Genomic DNA, 20,220 nt, shown 5'->3' with positions numbered 1-20,220 from the left:
TCGACATCTCTAATCATTAGAGAAATGCAAATCAAAACTACAATGAGGTATCACCTCACACCAGTCAGAACGGCCACTGTCAAACAATCTACAAACAATAAATGCTGGAGAGGGTGTGGAGAAAAGGGAACCCTCTTGCACTGCTGGTGGGAATGTAAACTGATACAGTCACTGTGGAGAACAGTATGGAGGTTCCTTAAAAAACTAAAAATAGAACTACCATATGACCCAGCAATCCGACTACTGGGCATGCACCCTGAGAAAACCATAATTCAAAAGGAGTTATGTACCACAATGTTCATTGCAGCTCTATTTACAATAGCCAGGACATGGAAGCAACCTAAGTGTGCAATGGATAAAGAAGATGTGGCACATATATCCAATGGAATATTACTCAACTATAAAAAGAAACGAAATTGAGTTATTTGTAGTCAGGCGGATGGACCCAGAGTCTGTCATACAGAGTGAAGTTAAGTCAGAAAGAGAAAAACAAAAACCGTATGCTAACACATATGTATGGAATCTAAAAAAAAATAATAATAATGGTTCTGGAAAACCTAAAGGCAGGACAGAAATAAAGATGCAGACATAGAGAATGGACTTGAGGATATGGGGAGGGGAAAGGGTAAGCTGTGACAAAGCGAGAGAGTGGCATGGACATATACACACTACCAAATGTAAAATAGATAGCTAGTGGGAAGAAGCCACATAGCACAGGGAGATCCACTCGGTGCTTTGTGACCACCTGGAGGGGTGGGATAGGGATGGTGGGAGACACAAGAGGGAGGAGATATGGGAATATATGTATATGTATAGCTGATTCACTTTGTTATAAAGCAGAAAGTAACACACCATTGTAAAACAATTATACTCCAATAAAGATGTTTTAAAAAAATAAAATAAAAAAATAAACAGTAAGGAGAAACCAGACCGAAATTCCACACTTTGCTTGTTAATCTGCTCAGCTACATATCCAAGAGTTCAATGCTTACAAGTTCTATTTTCCACTCAGCAGTAGAATATTATTCAGCCACTTTTCTTCCATTTTATAATAAAGATCACTTTTCTTCCAGTTTTTAATATTTCCTTCTGAAATCTTACCAGAATCACCATAGATGTTCATATTTCTTTCTAGTAACATCCTGTTCTTGACAATATATCTATTCTCTAAGATGATATCACCTTTGTCTTCTATCCTCCTCACTTCCTTCTTAGCTTTCATTGGAATTTAGGCTTTTTTTTTTATCACACACCTCAAAATTCTTCCAGACTGTACCCAATTAGCCAACTCCAAATCACTGCCACAATTTTAAGTATCTATTAAAACAGTATCCTACTTCCTGGTACCAAAGTCTGTATTAGTTTCCTAGGGCTGCCATAACAAACTGCCATAAATTAGGTGGCTTAAAATCACAGAAATTAATTTTCTCATAGTTCTGGAGGCCCAAAGTCCAAAACTGAGGTGTTAGTAGGGCTGAGCTTCCTTTGAAGGCTCTAGGGGAGAACAGTTCCTTGCATCTTTCCACTTCTGATGGCTCCTGATGTTCCCTGGCTTGTAGTAGCATAAGTGTACTCTCTGCTTCCGTCTTCACAAAGTCTTCTTTGCTGTATCTCTGTGTCTCAGATCTCTCTCTCCATTCTCCTATAAGCGGACCAGTCACAGGATTTAGGGCCTATCCTAACCCCCAAATCATCTTACCTCCAGATCCTCAACTTAATTATATCTGCAAAGACTATTTCCAAATAAGGTTATTAGTTTGCTAGGTCTATCACAACTAAGTACCACAACTGAGGGTTTAAACAACAGAAATTTACTCTTTCACAGTTTTGGAGGCTAGAGGTCAGATCAATGTTTCAGCAAGATTGGTTTCTTTTAAAGACTGTGAGGAAGAACTTATTCTATCCCTCTGTCCAGCTTCTGTTTTTGCTGCCAATTTTTTGGTGTTCCTTGGTCTGTAAAAGTATAAGTCTGATCTCAATCTTCATCTTCACATAGCATTCACTCTGCATGTATGCATCTGTGTTCAAATTTCCCTTTTTATAAGGACACCAGCCATATTGGGTCATCTTCACGTGGCATTCACTCTGTATGTATGTTCAAATTTCCCTTTTTATAAGGACACCATCCATACTGGGTTAGGGTCTACCCTAATCACATTTTAACTAATTACATCTGCATCAAACTTATATCCAAATAAGCTCACATTCTAAAGTACTAGGGATTAGGACTTCAACCTATGAGTTCTTGGGAACACAATTCAACTCAGAACAGTCACATTCATAAGTACCAGGAGTTAGACCATGGACATAACCTTTTTTTTGGGGGGGGGGTGTAAATATTTTGCCCAGTATAGTTGTTTGCTTTTTTTTTCTTTCAATACTTTGAATATTTCATTCCACTCTTTTTGCTTGCATGGTTTCTGAGAAGTTAGCTGTAATTCTTATCCTTGTTCTTCTACAGCTGTTTTTCTCTCTGCTATTTTTCAAGATTTTCTGTTTCTTTGGTCTTCTGCATTTTGAATATTATGCCTAAGTATTTATTTTTTGGTATTTATCCTGCTTGATGTTCTCCTGCTTCAGTTTCGTGAATGTGTGGTTTGGTGCTTGTCATTAACTTTGGAAAATTTTCATGTATTATTACTTCAAATATTTGTTTTTGCTCTGTTCTCTTTCTCTTCTTGGTATTCCAATCACTTATCTGAAACACAACCTGAAATTGCCCCCAAATTCTTGGATGTGCTGTTCTGTGTTATTCACTCCCTTTTCTTTTTGCATTTCAGTTTGTGAAGTTTCTATTGACCTATATAAGCTTGCTGATTGTTTCTCCAGCCATGTCCAATCTACTGATGAGCCCATGAAAAGCATGCTTCATTTAGGTTACAGTTTTTTTTTGTTTCTAGCATTTACTTTTGATTCTCCTTAAGAGTTTCCATCTCTCTGCTTACATTAACTATCTGTTCTTGCATGTCTTCTACTTTACCCATTAAAGACTTTAACATATTAGTTATTTAAGAGAATTCCAATACCTTTGCCATATTTGAGCCTGGTTCTGATGAATTCTTTGTATTTTCAGAGTCTTTTTTTCCCTATCATGCCCTGTAATTTTTTGTTGAAAGCTGAACATAATGTCATAGGATCTGAGGTAAACAGGCCTTTATTGTGAGATGTTACGTTAATCTAAGAGTCTGAGTGGGACTGCGTTTAATGCCAGTTATAGTTGTAGGTGCCAGAGGCCTCGAACTCCTCCAGTGTCCTTGTTTTTGTCTCCCCTGTTAAATAGTTCTCCTCAGAGGGACTATATATTTTGCAGCTGTAACCCACTGTTACTATACTGGGGTTCTGTTGGTGTTATGGTAAAGAATGGGGGAGAGAAAGCATATCTACTATAGTAGCATAACTTACTATAATCTTACAATTAAATCTCAGTCTTTTGGTGGGTCTGTGTCCCTGGTCTGTGACTTTAGCAAGTGTTTCTTATTTTCCACCCCCATTCTCTCTTAGGTGAGACAGAAAGGCTACAGAGGGCAGGAGTGGGAGAAATGCTCTTCTCTCAGATGGAATAAGGCTCTGGTAAAGTTTTTTTTCCCTGAAGAGTAAACCTTATAATAGATAATGCTCTAGGCTTATTTCATAAAGGTTACCCTTCCCTTCCATTCCAGAGCCACTAGGGATCCTTTTTGGCTCTTCATTCTGAGAACTTAGTTGGGTGCCTAAAGGTAAAGTCCATGGAAGTGTGAGGTGTGGGGTTCCCTTAGGCTGTAGTCCCCAGGAGTTTTTCACTCTCAGACTAGTCCACACTCAGCCTCAAGCAATTCAACAAAATTACCATTTAAGTGCTCCTACCAGTTAGTTTATGATTGCTATAGTTTCTGCTCCAGGTAAGCAGATCTTGGCTGTAACTCTTTGGATTTGCCTCTCTCTCCATATTTCGGGTTGGCGGCTTGCTCTGCAACCTCAATTATCTGATGGGTTCATGAAAAGGCACTGATTTTCAGTTTGTTCACCTTTTTCTCGCTGTAAGGACAGTTGTGACAACTTCCAAGCTCTTTACATGTTGGAGCTGAAACCAGAATCCCCCTAATGTCTTTAATAGTACGATGATTTTTTTTGGTAACTTATACATGTAGTTATTGCAGTGAGAATATTGATCGGCCAACTATATATACTATATGCTACCTAGTAGCGGAAGACTGCCACCTCTCTCCATTGCCCTTATATAAGCTGCTCTCAACCAGTACCCTAGAGAGTTAAACACTATAGAAAATTATTTAAATAATTATTTTCTAAATTCTGCCAAGGATGTTACATAGCTAGTACCATTCTAGATGCATAGGAGTTAGTTTATTACATAAAATGGATGCCTTAGCCATTTTATCCCTTAATATTGCAATGTGTATTTCCTAGAATAAGTATATTTTCTTACATAACTGCAAAATATCACATTCAGGAAATTCAACATTGACACAATATTTTAATACAATCTAGCATCAATAGTACAGTTTTGTCAATTGTCCCCATATTTTCCCTCCAAAAGAACTGTGATCTGGATCATATATTCATTCAGTTGTCATATATCTTAGTCTATCTTTCAATCTGAAGCAGTTCCTCAGGCTTTCTTGGCTTTTATTACATTGGCTTTTTTTTTTTTTTTTTTTTTAAGTATACAGGCCAGTTTTCATTTCTTAATAGCATGTTTCTGATTTTGGCTTTGTCTGATGTCTCCTCATGGCTAAATTCAGGTTATGTATATCTGGTCAGAATACTACATAGTGATATTGTATCCTTCTAATAGGCTACATTAGTTTTTTTTATTTTTACTGTTCAAGTTTTTAAACATACGCAAAAGCAGGGAGAATAATATAGTGATCCCTTATGTACCTACCTCTCCAAATTAACCTTTTACTGCTCTCACTTCATCCATCCTCTTCTCCCTTTCTTTCCTTCACTTCATTGCTTTGCTCTGATATTTTCAAGCAAATTCTTAACATTGTCCTGTTACCCATTTCACTACTGAATGCATCTCTTAAAAATAAGGCCTTTTCCTCACATAACCACAATATCATTATCACACCATCAAAATTATCAATTATTCCTGAACATTATCTAATCATCAGCTGTGGTCAATTTTTCCCAATGATCTCAAAAATGTCTTTTCAGGGTTCTTGTTCAAATCAAGACCCAAACCAAGTCCACACACTGTCTTTGGTTGCTGTGTTTCTCACATCAGTGTCATTCAAGGCCTTGGTGGGTCTCAGGAGTGCTGGATCCTCCCCTGTCCTTCCGCTGCTCCAGCCCAGCCTGTTTGGCGCTCACCTCTCCTACCTCCTGCTGAGTCCGGGGCAAACCCACACAACTAGGGCCTCTCCTCCAGCCCCTGCACAGCATGGCCTGTGCCACAGGGACCCTGGGACCTGGAGGTCACTGTTCTCGGCTGTTCCCTTCTCTGAACAGACATAGGCTACGTTAGTTTTGATCACTCAGGCAAGGTTATTGTCTGGTTCTCTACCATATAGTTAAGACAATATCAATATACTGCTCCTCATCAAACTTTTCCCCAATCCTGACCCCAGACTTTTCATTCATTGATGCTTCTTACCCAGTCAATCTTTACTATGATTATTGCAATGATTCTCTAATTTGACTGCTCACTCCACATTTATTAATCAGTATCCTACTCTATGCAAAAGTCTTCCCTTTCCCCTTTTAATCTCTCTCTTTCTCTCTCTCTCTCTCTCTCTCTCTCTCTCTCTCTCATCAGGATACACTCATGGCTACCTATATTTTCACTGGGTTAATTACTGTCCTTAGCTATTTCAATGCTCAAAGAGCCCCAGATTTGGCCAGTGGAAGCCTCTCCAAACAAGCTCTTGGGTCTTTTTTTTTTTTTTGACATGCCCCCATCATTTTTTTTAAACACTTCCTTGCCTTCTGGTAACAATAAGATGTCCCAGGCTCATTTTATAGCCCCTCTTCCCCAACCCTGGAGATCAGACACTTCTCCAAAGATCTATATTTCCTTTCAGTAAGGAATAGTATTAGAAAACAGAATGAGTGCCACATGTTCTCACTGCTATCATGGTAAGTTTGAGTCTAGTCTTGTCATATCCAATTTGGTAGCCATTATCCAAATGTGGCCATTTAAATCAAAATTAATAAAAATAAAAATTCAGTTCCTCAGCTGCACTAGTCACATTTCACGTGGTCAATAGTTACATGTATTTAGTAGCTACCATATTGGACAGCACAGATATTTATAGAGCATTTTCGTCATTACAGAAAGTTCTATTAGACATTACTGTTCTAGACCCTTTCACAAAGCAAATAAAGGAAACACACACACACACACACACACACAAATTCTCACTCTCCATTGCCTTTTAAATATCTTTCTACATTCCACTACAATAATTCTTTCACATATTAATTATTTATTGAGCATATACTATTGGACAGTTACTGTTCAAGACCCTGTAGGTTCAGAAATACACAGTTCCTGTTCTCAAAAAACTTACAGTGTAATGAGAAGACAGAAAAATAAATGGAACATTATTATAAAATAATGGATTATTATTATAACACAGGGTGCTACATCATTATATACCCCATAGTGGGAATATCAAGGAAGGCTTCCTGAGAGAAATGACATTTATTAAATTTAGAAAGGTAAATAACTATTACCCTGGAAATTTGGGGGATAAGTTGGGTGTGGGGTCATTTGCTGTTCTCCATCATTTTTTCCCACCTCTGTTACAATTACTAAAGTGCTTTTCTTAATCTCCCCTAAACCCTTTCAATATTCTGTTTATCTTTCCAAACCCATCTTTTATGGTGCATTTCTAAATGCCTCTAACCAGATAAAGCTCCTTCCCCAATTCCCAAATATACAGTCTTTACTGATTTCAAGCACATAAAAGATTTGGTTTAGCCACTGTGGAAAACAGTATGGAGATTCCTCAGAAAACTAAAAATAGAATTACCATATGATCCAGCAATCCCACTCATGAGCATATATCCAGACAAAACTATAATTCAAAAAGACACATGCACCCTTGTGTTCACAGCAGCGCTACTCACAAGAGCCAAGACACGGAAACAGCCTAAATATCTGTCAACAGATGAATGGATAAAGAAGATGTGGTACATATATACAATGGAATACTACTCATACATAAAAAAGAATGAAATAATGTCATTTGCAGCAACATGGATGCAACTAGAGATAATCATACTAAGTGAAGTAAGTCAGAAAGAGAAAGACAAATACCATATGATATCACTTATATGTGGAATCTAAAATATGACACAGATGAACCTATCCATGAAAACAGAAATGGAATCATGGACATAGAGAACAGACTGGTGGTTGCCAAGGGGGAGGGGGTTGGGGCAGGGATGGAGTGGGAGGTTGGGGTTAGCAGATGTAAGCTTTTATACAGAGAACGGATAAACAACAAGGTCCTAGTATATAGCACAGAGAACTATATTTAATATTCTATGACAACCATAATGGAAAAGAATATTAAAAAAAGAATGTGTATATATATATATATATCTGAATAACTTCACTGTACAGCAGAAATTAACACAATACTGTAGATCAACTTCAATAGAAAATATTGATTAAAAAAAGATTTGGTTTATTTTTGTTGTTATCAATGTACTAATGGATAAGAACATGGCTTCGGAATCAGACTTATTGTTTACTAGCTGTATGACCTCGGGAAAGTTACTTAATCTCCCTAAACTTCAATTTTTGCATCTAAAGGTGGGATTGATAATGCCTCATAGCTTTATGTTTGAGGACTAAATAAAATAATGTACTGAAAATGCTTAGCATTATGACTGGAATATGGTAAATTATATGGTCTTCTAGTAACAATGTTAGACGTGTTTCTTCCTTTGTTTGCTGGAAGTTTTAAATTTGTTCACACTTTTCCAGGTCAATCTTTATATTATCAAGGCATATGCAGTACTTTAGTAATATTGAGCAAATCCCCTAAATTATTCAGATAGATTCCTTCCAGTCAGAATATTAAGGCATATTCAAATGTGAGATATTTTTGATAGACAATTCTATTTATAACTATGAAATTACGAAATCATTTTCAAATATATTATTTCTCTATTGTTTGTAGTAACTTTAAATAAAAATTATTAAATAAAATATAATTTCATATATAAAAACTTTAAATAAAATATTTTCCTATTAGGTTTATTAAATATGTAAAATTTCTTTAAATTCTGAAATAAAACTTTCTTAAAAATTTCAAGTTGGGAAAGCATACTACTAATACCTGAACTACTAAATGGCAAAAATCAATCTATTAATAAAAATTAATTTGTCAGAATTCATGTTCCTATTTATAAAAGGATCCTATAAAACCAAATTTGAAACTGGTTCCTAATGAAACAAAGCATCTTGATTTTTTTATAGAAATATATTTAAAAATAGTTAATGTAGTAATAATCAAAAACAATATTAAATCAAGGATAATTTCTTTCCTTTGACATATTATTTAAAACAGATAGCTAGTGGGAAGTAGCTGCATAGCACAGGGAGATCAGCTAGGTGGTTTGTGACCACCTAGAGGGGTGGGATAGGGAGGGTGGGAGGGAGGGAGATGCAAGAGGGAAGAGATATAGGAACATATGTATATGTATAACTGATTCACTTTGTTATAAAGCAGAAACTAACACAACATTGTAAAGCAATTATACTCCAATAAAGATGCTAATATATATATATAGTAAAATAAGGCATAAATAAATAAACTTGATCAAACATTTCCCAGATTTTCCCAAATCATCACCATTATTATTCATTCCCACAATAAATATTTCATATTGGCATATAAAAAATATAAGAGAAAAAAAGCACATTATACCATGAGAACTAGAGATAATTTTGCTCTCCATCACAGCTTATTTAGATATGCACTGAAAGACGCACATCTAACATGTTGCTAACAAATGAAAAATATGCTTTTCAAAATGGACGCTTTTAATGAAGCATATTTTATTTGCAAAAAGGGTAAGCATGGTCATCTAAAACTTCATTGCTTATATGAAAAAGGAGTGCTCACCAGGTTTAACAAATACCAAACATAAAAGGGAGAGCAATGTCATTTCCTCCAAAATAACTGAAAACCCTGCAGATTGTTACTTTTTTCTTCACTAAGCAAAAGGCAAATATATAATACACTTGTGTTTTCCTTGTTACCCTTACTAGTAAAATTTTAAAATCAACTTGATATGTACATTTCTTTCAAACTCGTTTAAGCATAATAGTGATTTAAAAAAATGAAAATGTGAGAAGTTTCAGAATACACTGCTATGTTTAAAAATTATTAAATCCCACTTATTCTAAACAACTGTGTACAGTTCATATCCTCTAACTTGTGAAATATATTGACAATAAAATCTTTGTTCATGTTTTGCCAAAGGCGACCTTACCTGCGGAGTCCAATAAAAAGTAGGGCTCAATCTGTAGAGTTTTCGTTTGTGGAAACTCTGAAGTGGCCTTGTTCGAGCTGCTGTACTCATGATAGTCAAGGATGGAGATTTCAATCTTGTCCTGTCTTTTCTCCTTTTCTTACTGTGCTTCTGGTTAAGTAACCAGCTACTGGAGGAAGAGAGCTCATCTAAATTCTCTGAAGCACTGATATGCCATGAAATAAATGGGAGTGGAGGGAATAAAACAAAACAAACAAAAAAGACAAAGAAAACTAAATGTAAATCACCTTGATCTATTATGACAGAAGAGTATTAATTTTAGCCAATTTTGTGGTAACAATCGATGAAAGAATTAATATTAATGGGAAATTGCATTTCAAGTTGTGAATACAGAATTTCTATTTTCTCCTGCAAAACAAATATCCCACAGGTTAGAAATGCTTACATGAGTTCACTAGTACAATGTAAACATTCACTGTAAATCAATAATTCATGAATATTACAGTGTTGAAACTACTTACATCAAATTCTTTTTGAATAAGGGTGAAATTATACAGGATTACAGGTTTTTAAAGGGCTAAAATCTCATCACTACATCATTAGCTGCTCTTACATAAGCATTACATATCGTTTCAGTGAATTTTGAAACAAAGATGCAATCCGACTACATTTTAAGAATCTTTTCAAACTTCTGATGACACAGAAGCCACAAACTATAAAATATTAAAACAGATCACACAAACTACACATGAAATAAGCATAATTTTATAATCATTCTTCATATTAATTTTTAAACATTTATTTAAATATTTTAAAACATCAAAACATCAGGAGGAAGTTAATGCCTGTCACCACATAAATTTAAATTCATTTATACCAGTATATTATATATAAAATATTCGGCTTTTTGGGCACTATAATATACCAGTTTCAACCTTATTTATATAAGACGAAAGCTAGTCAACTTAGCATTCTAAGATCAACAAGTGAAACTGCTGTACATGTTATTGCTAATCAACATATGAATTCTAAATGTGCTATTTTGTTCAGGTATAATCAGTGTTTAATGGTAAACATAAGATATGGTTTTTCTATAGCAGTATCATTGGTTTTGAATATTTACGGCTGCTATAAGATATTCTATTATCTTGTAGATAAAGCAAGTAATTCAAGAACTTTACATAGTAATAAGAAACAAGAAATAAAGGTACCTGAATGGCTTATGTTGGTGAAACCAAAATAAAATATAGAATTTGGTGACTACATATAAATAAAATTGAGTATGTACTACTGGCCAGACCAGTATAGGTAAATTGGTCTGGCCCCTGCCGCTGGCTCTCCTGCTGCATCGTGAATCACACTCCGTCTGGTTCCCTGTGTTCCAGCTGCACTGCCTCCTTTCATTTCAAATAACTCGCACTCACTACTCACTATTATATATAATTTCTGCTTCCTGGAATTTTCTCACATCCTCCTTCACTTACATAATTTCCAATAATCATCTGGCTCTCAGTTCAAAAGTCATTTCCTCAGGTGTCTTTGAGCCCTTGCATAGCCCCTCCAAAGACTAAGTCAAATTCCCTTATGAGCTCTGATAGTACCATTCACCTTTTCTTCATAGTATTTTTCATGGCGATAAGTTTACATTTATTTGTATTATTATCTGATTAATGTCTTTCTCCTTATCTAAGACTGTAAGTATTACAAAGACTGTGTCTGTTTTGTTTAATTTTATATCAAGAAGTTCCTGATATTGTACCTTGCATACAGCAAATACTCAATATTTATTGAATGAACGGAGAAATATAAACATATATATTTGCAGATTTACCCACTCCAGCTCAGTGCTTTGCACAGTGCATGTATAACACCACATACTACACCTAAATAATTAGTTTAGTGAATGAGTAAACATGGAACATTCTAGTTTAAGACCCAAAAGAAGCTCTAAACAGAAGGCTACAAGAGTCCTTTTAGAAAAATAAGTTACATATTTACACTGCCTTGAGTTCCATTCTAAATCTCTAACTTTGGTTTAAAAAGTTAGTTTCTGATAGTAAGATATGATGTACCTTATTTTATCTCATAATCATATATGCCCATTATAAATTTATAAGAATAATAAGCAGATGAGAGCTATAAGATGTTTTGATTTGTAAAAGAGAAGGCATGGATAAAGTTTAAAATTTTTCTTCTAATTTAAAAAGTGCAAAATGACCGAGAGCTTTATCTAAGAAAATAAGCCAAAAGTCATAAATTCATGTTTTATTAACATTGTTAAATTTCTCTAAGTTACTTAATGACTTTCTGATATAATTGGTTTTCTGTTACAATCTTAGAAAATCTTAGCAGTTAAGATATTTATGGATAACAATAGGCATTCAATTTGCTTTTACAGAGTATAAATGGAAAACTTCAAGTGAATTTTTTAAATAAAAATTTTACTATACTGATTACTACAGAAACCAAAGGCCCAGAAGTGAGGCAATTAATCTTTTAATTGATATTTTATTATAAATCCCTACAAAAATCAATTCCTGCAAACATTATGTACTTGCATCAAAATTAATAAAACAATCTAAAGATATGGGTTTATGGGGACATATATTAGCTAACTTCTTGGTGTCATCTTGGAGGTGGTGATAATGGTGGATGGATATGGAAGAACAGTCTAATTTCAACCTATTTTTTAATAAACTCAGTGAAAGATAGTCTAGAATTTTTAGTAAATTATTCAAGTATTTCATAACCTTTGGCCTAAGCCAAATTATTTTCTTAGAAGGACTGAAATAATCATTATAACGCTCTGCTCAAATGCTTTTAGTAAATAAGAAACTTTGGGTCCTGGTTATAAATTTAGGATTCTAAAACCATAAATAGACAAGACTTCATGAAATTATTTTTATCTTTTAATCTCAAGGAACAGCAGCAATTATTCAACACAGAATTTTAAATTACTGTTTTAGTACTGTTTTCAACATTTCCCCCACATTCATGTATTCTTATACTAAATACACTTAAGAAAAAGCAGAAATCAACAATGGAGAAGAGAATTATAATGTGTATTATCTAAGAACTTAACGATAGCCCCCCAGTTCCCAATCTACTCATATACACAAATACCCACACCTGCTATACTGGGCTGAACAGTGTCCTCACAATATTTACATCCACCAGGAACCTCAGATTGTGACCTTACTTGGAAATACAGTCTTTGCAGATGTAATTAGGTAAAATGAGGTCATACTGGATTAGGGTAGGTCCTATATCCAATCACTGATGTCCTTATAAGAAGAGACACAGAATTAAGGAAGAGATCCACCCAGGGAATAATGCCATGTGAAGACAGAGGAGAGAAGCCAAAAACGCCAAGGACTGCCAGGAACTGCCAGAAGCCAGGAAAAGGCAAGGATGGATTCTTCCCAGAAACCTTCAGAGAGAGCATGGCCCTGCCTGACACCTTGATTTTAAAAACATCTAGCCTCCAGAATTGTGAAAGAATATATATGTTATACCAAGCCACACACTTAGTGGTGATTTGTTATAACACCCCTACGAAATGGATATATTCATAAAAGTACACACCTAAGAATCACTATTTTTGCATAACTTATGTCTATTTCAAGTCTACTTTGATCTTTTGGAGTTCTTTGATGACTTCAACCTATAGCAGCTAAGGTAGGTGCAACCTTTTCCAAACTTTCCCTGATGCCCAAAGTCCTGCCAATAGTTGAATTTAATACCTTTCTTTCCCTTGATAATGTTTGGAGAAATTAATGCATCATATACTCAGATATATTCAATGATATTTTAAAGAAATTATATAAAATTGGACTTTATATAAACTTACTAAAATGGCCCACTAGGGGCATTACTTGTCCTCCACATGGCAAAACAAACATCTCTCTCAAACGGCCAATGGACCAAGATCCAGGCATTATCTGCTACATATAGAGAAAACAGTGCATCGACCAGCCCATTTCACCTACTCTAGGAATTAATTAGGAAAATTAGACCCCTTACTCAAAAATACGAGTCTCTTCAACCATAGCAACAAGAAAATGTGTTGGAGTACACTGTAAAATGGCATTCTAAATTAGATATGGCCCCTAAAAAAAATTAAGGTACTTACCTGTTCTAAAAAATTAAGGTACATCTTAATGCAGCCATTAAAATGGAAAAAAAAATTTTAAGTATAGAAAGCTTCAGATATACTTTGAAATAAGATATAAAACGGCTTCCAATAGATCTCAACTATGAAAATAATGTAAAAAATGATAGGAAGGAAATATATTCTGAGCAATGTAAGTGATTTCCACTTTCTTCTTAGTATTTTATGAATTTGTAACTTTTCATACAATGAACTTATATAATTTTATAAGAAGAAAACTAAAATGTCATCCAAAATTGCAGTCTTTTTTTTTTTGGCATTAGGAATTTCTAATATTTACATTTTAAAATGTAACATAACAACCAAATGTAATATGGATTTTGTTTGGGTCCTGATTCTAACAAATTATCCTAACAAACAAATTTGTTAGAATAACAAATTATTCTAACAAAATCATAAAAAGATGATTTTTATGAGACAACTGGGAAAATATGAATATAGAGAATTTCATGATAGTGATAAATTATGACTAATATAAGAATAATAAAAAAAAGCAGATGATAACAACATGGTGGGTATGTTGAAAAAAAGCTTATCAGAGAAATATACAGAAGTATTTACAGTTAAAATAACAACCAATAGAATTTATTTTTTAAAAGCATAGGAAAAAAATGTGTCAGGAAGGGAAATAGCTGAAATGAGTAGCAAAATCTTGACAACTGTTAAAGCTGGGAATAAGTTGATTCACTTTGCTATGCTTTCTATATGTTAAAGCTTTTCATAATAAAGGTTGAGAGAAAAAGAGACCGACTATTGCAGTGTTATTTGCTATTCTTATCTCTGGCTCTTAATTTCAAGTGGGACTTGAAATTACAAAGTATAAAGGCAAAGGGACTAGGAAGCCAATATGATAGCTATACTGTTCTGAGTACTGTGACATAAAATTTGCCAAACATTTCTAGCTAATCTGTAGTTTGGGAGTACAGTTCAGATTCTTCAATATAATCTGTGAGCTGTTTTTCTGACATATAAGATACAGTTTGAAATTGAGACTTTCTATTTTACTAATTATTATTTTTCATTTTAAAGGAAAATTTGCAAATAGAAAAAAGTTGAAAAAAATAAAAGCTAAAATATTTTTCAAAATCTCATCATCTAAACACAAATATAGCTTTAATAAAAACTTTAAATTTTATCCTTCAAATCTTTTTTTTTCCTATGAAATCATACTGTACAATGATTTTGGCATCCTGATTTTTCCACCTAACATTCCAAAGGAAGTATGTTCCTATATGACTACATCCCTTCTATACACATAATTTTTTTTTGTGTGGTACACGGGCCTCTCACTGTTGTGGCCTCTCCTGTTGCGGAGCACAGGCTCTGGACATACAGGCTCGGCGGCCATGGCTCACGGGCCTAGCCGCTCCACGGCATGTGAGATCTTCCCGGACCGGGGCACGAACCCGTGTCCCCTGCATCGGCAGGTGGACTCTCAACCACTGCGCCACCAGGGAAGCCCTACACATAATTTTTTAATAGTTATATGATATGCCTTCCAGTGGTTGCATCACAATTTATTTAAACATTTCCTATAACATTAAGTTTCAGACTTATATTAATAGAGGTTAAAAGGGAAAAGTAAAGTTTTTACAAAAGAAAATAATTCCTACTGGTATTATTTTAAAAACACAGCAGGAGAAGTTTTAGTTCCTTATTGATGTTGTACATCTAGCTAATACAATAGTTAATGACACTCATAGAAACCCAAAATTATTTTGAAAACTTCAGCCTGGAATTTGCTGCTAAAAATGTTTTCTCATAACTGAGAAGTGACTATTGAAAATATTATGAGGGTAAAAGAATTACTTTATATGTTATTAGTTTACCAGCTTAGCGGCAGTTTTTCAATTGTGATGCCCAATTAGAAAGAATCGTTGCATTTCGTGAGATAATTATCATCAGTGGAATTAAGTAGCATGACAATGATTAATTGGAATTTAATTTCATATCATATTCTGGGACTCATTAAAGTAAAAACAACAACAACAAAAATCTAGCCATTATTTCAAGTAGAAATTCACTTTCCCAGAGATAATACCCCATGGGGTAAATAAGGATGCATTTACAACATTTTATCTTCATTTTAGAGTGTGAGATCTAAAAACCAATAACTGTCTCTATGATGGTAAAATGTAATGCTTCATTTGTTTGAAGACTCAATCTTTTCAGCTGCTCAGTTCCTGGTGACTCATCTTAAACCCTGCTGCCAAGATTAATAAAGCTAAGAAAACAATTCTGAGTTCTGGGAGATACTTCCATTAAATAAGAGATGGGGGTTGGGAATCAATAAATAAAAAGTGGAAAAAACAGCTGCCCTGAAAAATAATTAACCAAGTGAATTTACTTTAGACATTGAAAGAAAAAGATCATTAGGATATTATAAAAATTACCTTAAATATTTTTTAAAAATTATATCAAGCATTAAGTTCTACATGGTCCACTAAAAATTAATACATAGAATAGGTAACCAAACTTTAAAAATTCAAAATTTAAATTTCTTCCAACCTAACTATATACCAAACTTATGATATAATGTGATATAAAGCTAGAATGAGAATGCTTTATTAGAAGCACTTATGAGTTTACTTAGCTGGTAAGTCCAAATATACAGAATACAGCTGAAATTGCAAAACCCTTTTAAATAACCAAAAAAGATCTTAGTAAGTCCATGTATGAAAGCTCACTCCTGTTACTGTTAAGAGCGAGGCCTTCTCTCTTACTACAGAATGTCTCTTATTATAGTACAGGTACTTCTACCACTCTAACTTTGGTTATCTGATTTTCTAGTCCAGAGTTAAATTTGATGAGAGGAAGCAGAATTTCAGGAGACAGCCATGAGACCAACAACTGAAATACCAATCTGACTATGGGAGAGAAAAAGCAAATAAATACAAAATATTTTTGTTTTGAATGCTGATTACCTGAAAGAAATCTTAAAAGTCATTCTATTCATTCAAAAAATATTTATTCGTGTCCATGTTATGACTCGTTGATCTAGATGCTAGGAATATAGCAGTTAATAAGACAGACCAAAAAAATTCCTACTCTCATGGAGCTTACATTCTCATCCAGGAGGACACAGATAATAAACAAGTAAAAAATAATAACAAAATTGTATCACACTTGTCATCTCATTTGATCCTCACAACAACCCAGGAAGCAAACTATTCTCATTTCAACTGTGATTTAGAAAGTTGCCTAAAATCACAATGCTACCAAGTTGCAGAGTTAGGACTGATCTCAGACCCATCTGATTCCAAAACGATTTTAACAATGCAGTGAGTTTTCTTCATAGCATTTGATCAGGATTTTAAATTTCACATTTATTTGTGTGATTATTCGGTTGATGTCATTTTTACCCAATTAGACTCTACACCATAAGGTCAGAGATCACACCTGGTTTTGTTCAACATCATATCCCAATCCAATCCAAAGCCTGGCACACTGCCATCACTCAGTAGGTATTTGTTGACTATTAAGTGAATTCTTTTATAGATAAACAATTATTAATCTCAATAGCCTCTGAGGATGTGGTCATAGTGATGAGCTTGAGTTATCAAAGAAAAACTGAATTAAGTTCAGTATCATCCAAGAAAGGCAATGTGTAATAAATTTTACTTAAACAATTCTTCCCAATGGCTTATATGAAAGTTTTTAACATTTGAATAGAATTATCATTTCTCCTACTGTCTTGGGTACTTCTTTGCATAATAACTTCTAGATTATCCTTTAAAGTTACTAAGATATGTTGAGTATAGTAATTTTGCTTTATTCACTAAATCTCTAGATTTAAGCTAACATAAAACATCAAAAGCAAAGCACAATAGTGATGTTACAAAAAGATATACATTTTAGGCTGTATTGAGACCTTTTTGTTTTTATTTTTAATTTGTTTGAAAAAATGGAATTCCTTACAAATAAGCATTTAATTGAAGAATATTAGCATTAGAAACTACTTTACAAAATATTTGTATTCCAGTAAATTTAGGATAAAAAAAAAGTGAGATGTAAAGAGATTAACTGACTTGCTCAAGGTCACAAAATGTCAAAACAAAAAGTATATGTAAAAAGGGTATACTTCCAAAATCTCAAGTAACCCAAAAACCACTAAATTAAAACCGACTATAATTAAGAATTAACAAAAGTTAAAACCTTCTAGGGGGGAAGAAGGAGATTAAATGCCCAAGATGGTCTTTTGAGAAGGTATGTTTAGTGTAATGAGAATAAAATCCAACAGTGTGTTTACCTGGGTTTACAGAGTCCCAAACAAATTAGGTAGACCAAAAACAAGTCAGCAACTTTTTATCTTCCCAAGAGATATGAAGGAAAAATAGGTGGTACCTCAGTGACTCCTAGTACCTATGTGACAGGTGTCTTCAGTAATAGCTGGCCTGTAAGGCTCTACATATGCCCTCAAATACTTATCGTAACTCTGGCCACTTTGAAGTACTTCTTTAAAAGAGTAAGAATAGTTGTAAATCAATGACCAGTACCCTGCTAAGGATCTGAAAGAAATATATCCACAATTTTAATATATATTATATACTGTCTCCCAGTAGCTGGTATGTTTACTGCAAGACATACTTAAAACTCTTAGTTGATGACCTGATGAGTGATATACTACATTTTAGTAGATAAAACATGTGCCATTTAAGATGATAGATTTGTAGAAGCTGGGTTACAGTGTAGACTTAATGACTGTCAAATGTTGGTTAAGACTTTACAAAATTTTTAGAAGAGAATATCAATATTTAGATACCATAATGAAACCAATAACTGGATCAGTCTCTACCAGTAACTTTTAAGGTAACATTGAAGTGAGATTTAATTCTCTTTGTTTCACTTTCAACAAATTAAATATCACATTCCTACTTCTACCTTAAAATTTTGGTATTTTATGGTTATAATTTTAACAACGTAGTACTAAAAATTGTATTTTCTATTTATCCTTTTTGAAGTGTACAATTTTTACCTTATTTTAACTCTTTATTGTAAAATATAAGATACCTATAGTTAAGTACATAAAACATTTATCTTTTGAGAAGGTATGTGTAACTTGTATATATGAAGCAATACCTCACCTACTCCTCCACTGTCCCATAATTACCACTCAGGTCAAGAAAAGGAACATTATCAGCACCTAAGAAACCCCTGCCACATGTGGACCTCTCCATCATACTTAATGTAGAAACATCAAAAGTTAAATCAGTACAGATCTTTCTCAAATTATGATGGGGTTACATCCTGATAAACCCATTGTAAATTGAAAATATTTTAAGTCAAAAATGCATATAATCCCAAACATCATAGCTTAGCCTAGACTACCTTAAACATGCTCAGAATACTGATATTAGCCTACAGTGAGGTAAAATCACCTAACACAAAGACTATTTTATAATAAAATGTTGAATACCTCATGTAACTTATTGAATACTATACTGAAAGTGAAAAATGGAATAGTTGCATGGGTGCAGAAAGTAAGTATATTGGCTGGTTACCCTCATGATTTGTGGCTGTCTGGGAGCTGCAGCTTGTTGCCACTGCCCAGCATCACAAGAGATTATCATGCCACATATCACTAGACCAGGAAAAGATCCAAATTCAAAATTTGACATACAGTTTCTACTGAATACATATCACTTTCGCACCATCATAAAGGTGAAAAACTGTAAGTCTGACCATTGTAAGTCAAGGAACTTCTGTACTTTTACCAGCCTCCTGAGAATAATTTAAATCCATTACCTTCCTCCTGGCCTATATGCTGTTGCTGCCATGGAATTTTTTTAACCCTACTAGACATATTTTCTACTGTTTGTTCACATATAACCATATAGTTATTACCATATTATTTGTTCTTCATCCCTTCTTGCATCTCTCAAAAGGATCATCACTTTCCACTGCCTGAAACACTCCCTTTATGGTTATCATTAATTAGAGTCTACTGGTGACACACTCTCAGTTTTGCTTTGTCTGAAAACAATTGTGTTTCAAGGCCAGACTTGAAAGATGTTTTCTCTGAGTATAGAATTTCTAGATAGACAGTTATTTTCTTTCAACACGATGAAGATATCATTTCACTGTACTCTGGCTCCTATTATTACTCTTGAGAAGTCAGCTGTCAGCTGAACTCTGGCTTCAATTAAGGTAATGTCTTCCTCCTTTCCTGCCCCGACTGTTGCTTTTAGATATTCCATTTGTTTCTGTTTTTGCTTTTCCCCCCCACACTTCCTCTCTATTTCTAGGGGTATACTTCTTTTTATTTGTCCTGCTCAGGAATCTGTGTTTGACTTCCTGAATGTGATGTCTTTCGTCAGATCAGGTAACTTTTCATCCAATACCTCCTCAACTATTGCTTCTGCTCCAGTCTCTATCTCATCTTCCAGGCCGCTAATTAAGTCTCATATTAGACCTGCTCAATATAGTCTCCATATTTTGTTTTTATCGGCTACAGCTGGTGGCATGTGGGATCTTAGTTCCCCAACCAGGAATTGAACCCATGCCCCCTGCAGTGGAAGCATGGAGTCTTAACCACGGGACCACGAGGGAAGTCCATGTTCTCCACATTTTTAAATGACTCTTGTATTTTCCATTGT

General features: G+C 34.2%; 1 protein-coding gene across 10 annotated transcripts in view; it reads right to left on the bottom strand.

Annotated features, from left to right (window-relative positions):
* The window catches only part of KANSL1L (KAT8 regulatory NSL complex subunit 1 like), a 145,743-nt gene that overhangs the window by 44,992 nt on the left and 80,531 nt on the right, over positions 1-20,220 (bottom strand). For 8 of the 10 annotated variants that reach the window (XM_067740726.1, XM_067740722.1, XM_067740725.1 and 5 more), the window contains one exon: positions 9,454-9,658. In XM_067740726.1, the coding sequence (XP_067596827.1) occupies positions 9,454-9,658 (205 nt within the window). The remainder of the gene's footprint in view (positions 1-9,453; positions 9,659-20,220) is intronic. The other 2 variants (XM_067740728.1, XM_067740729.1) reach the window with 2 other exon arrangements.

Source organism: Pseudorca crassidens, chromosome 6, assembly GCF_039906515.1.
Source record: "Pseudorca crassidens isolate mPseCra1 chromosome 6, mPseCra1.hap1, whole genome shotgun sequence".
Classification (NCBI taxonomy): Eukaryota; Metazoa; Chordata; class Mammalia; order Artiodactyla; family Delphinidae; genus Pseudorca; species Pseudorca crassidens.
The sequence above is the reverse complement of the archived record's forward strand: the minus strand, read 5'-3'. Positions and strand labels throughout refer to the sequence as shown.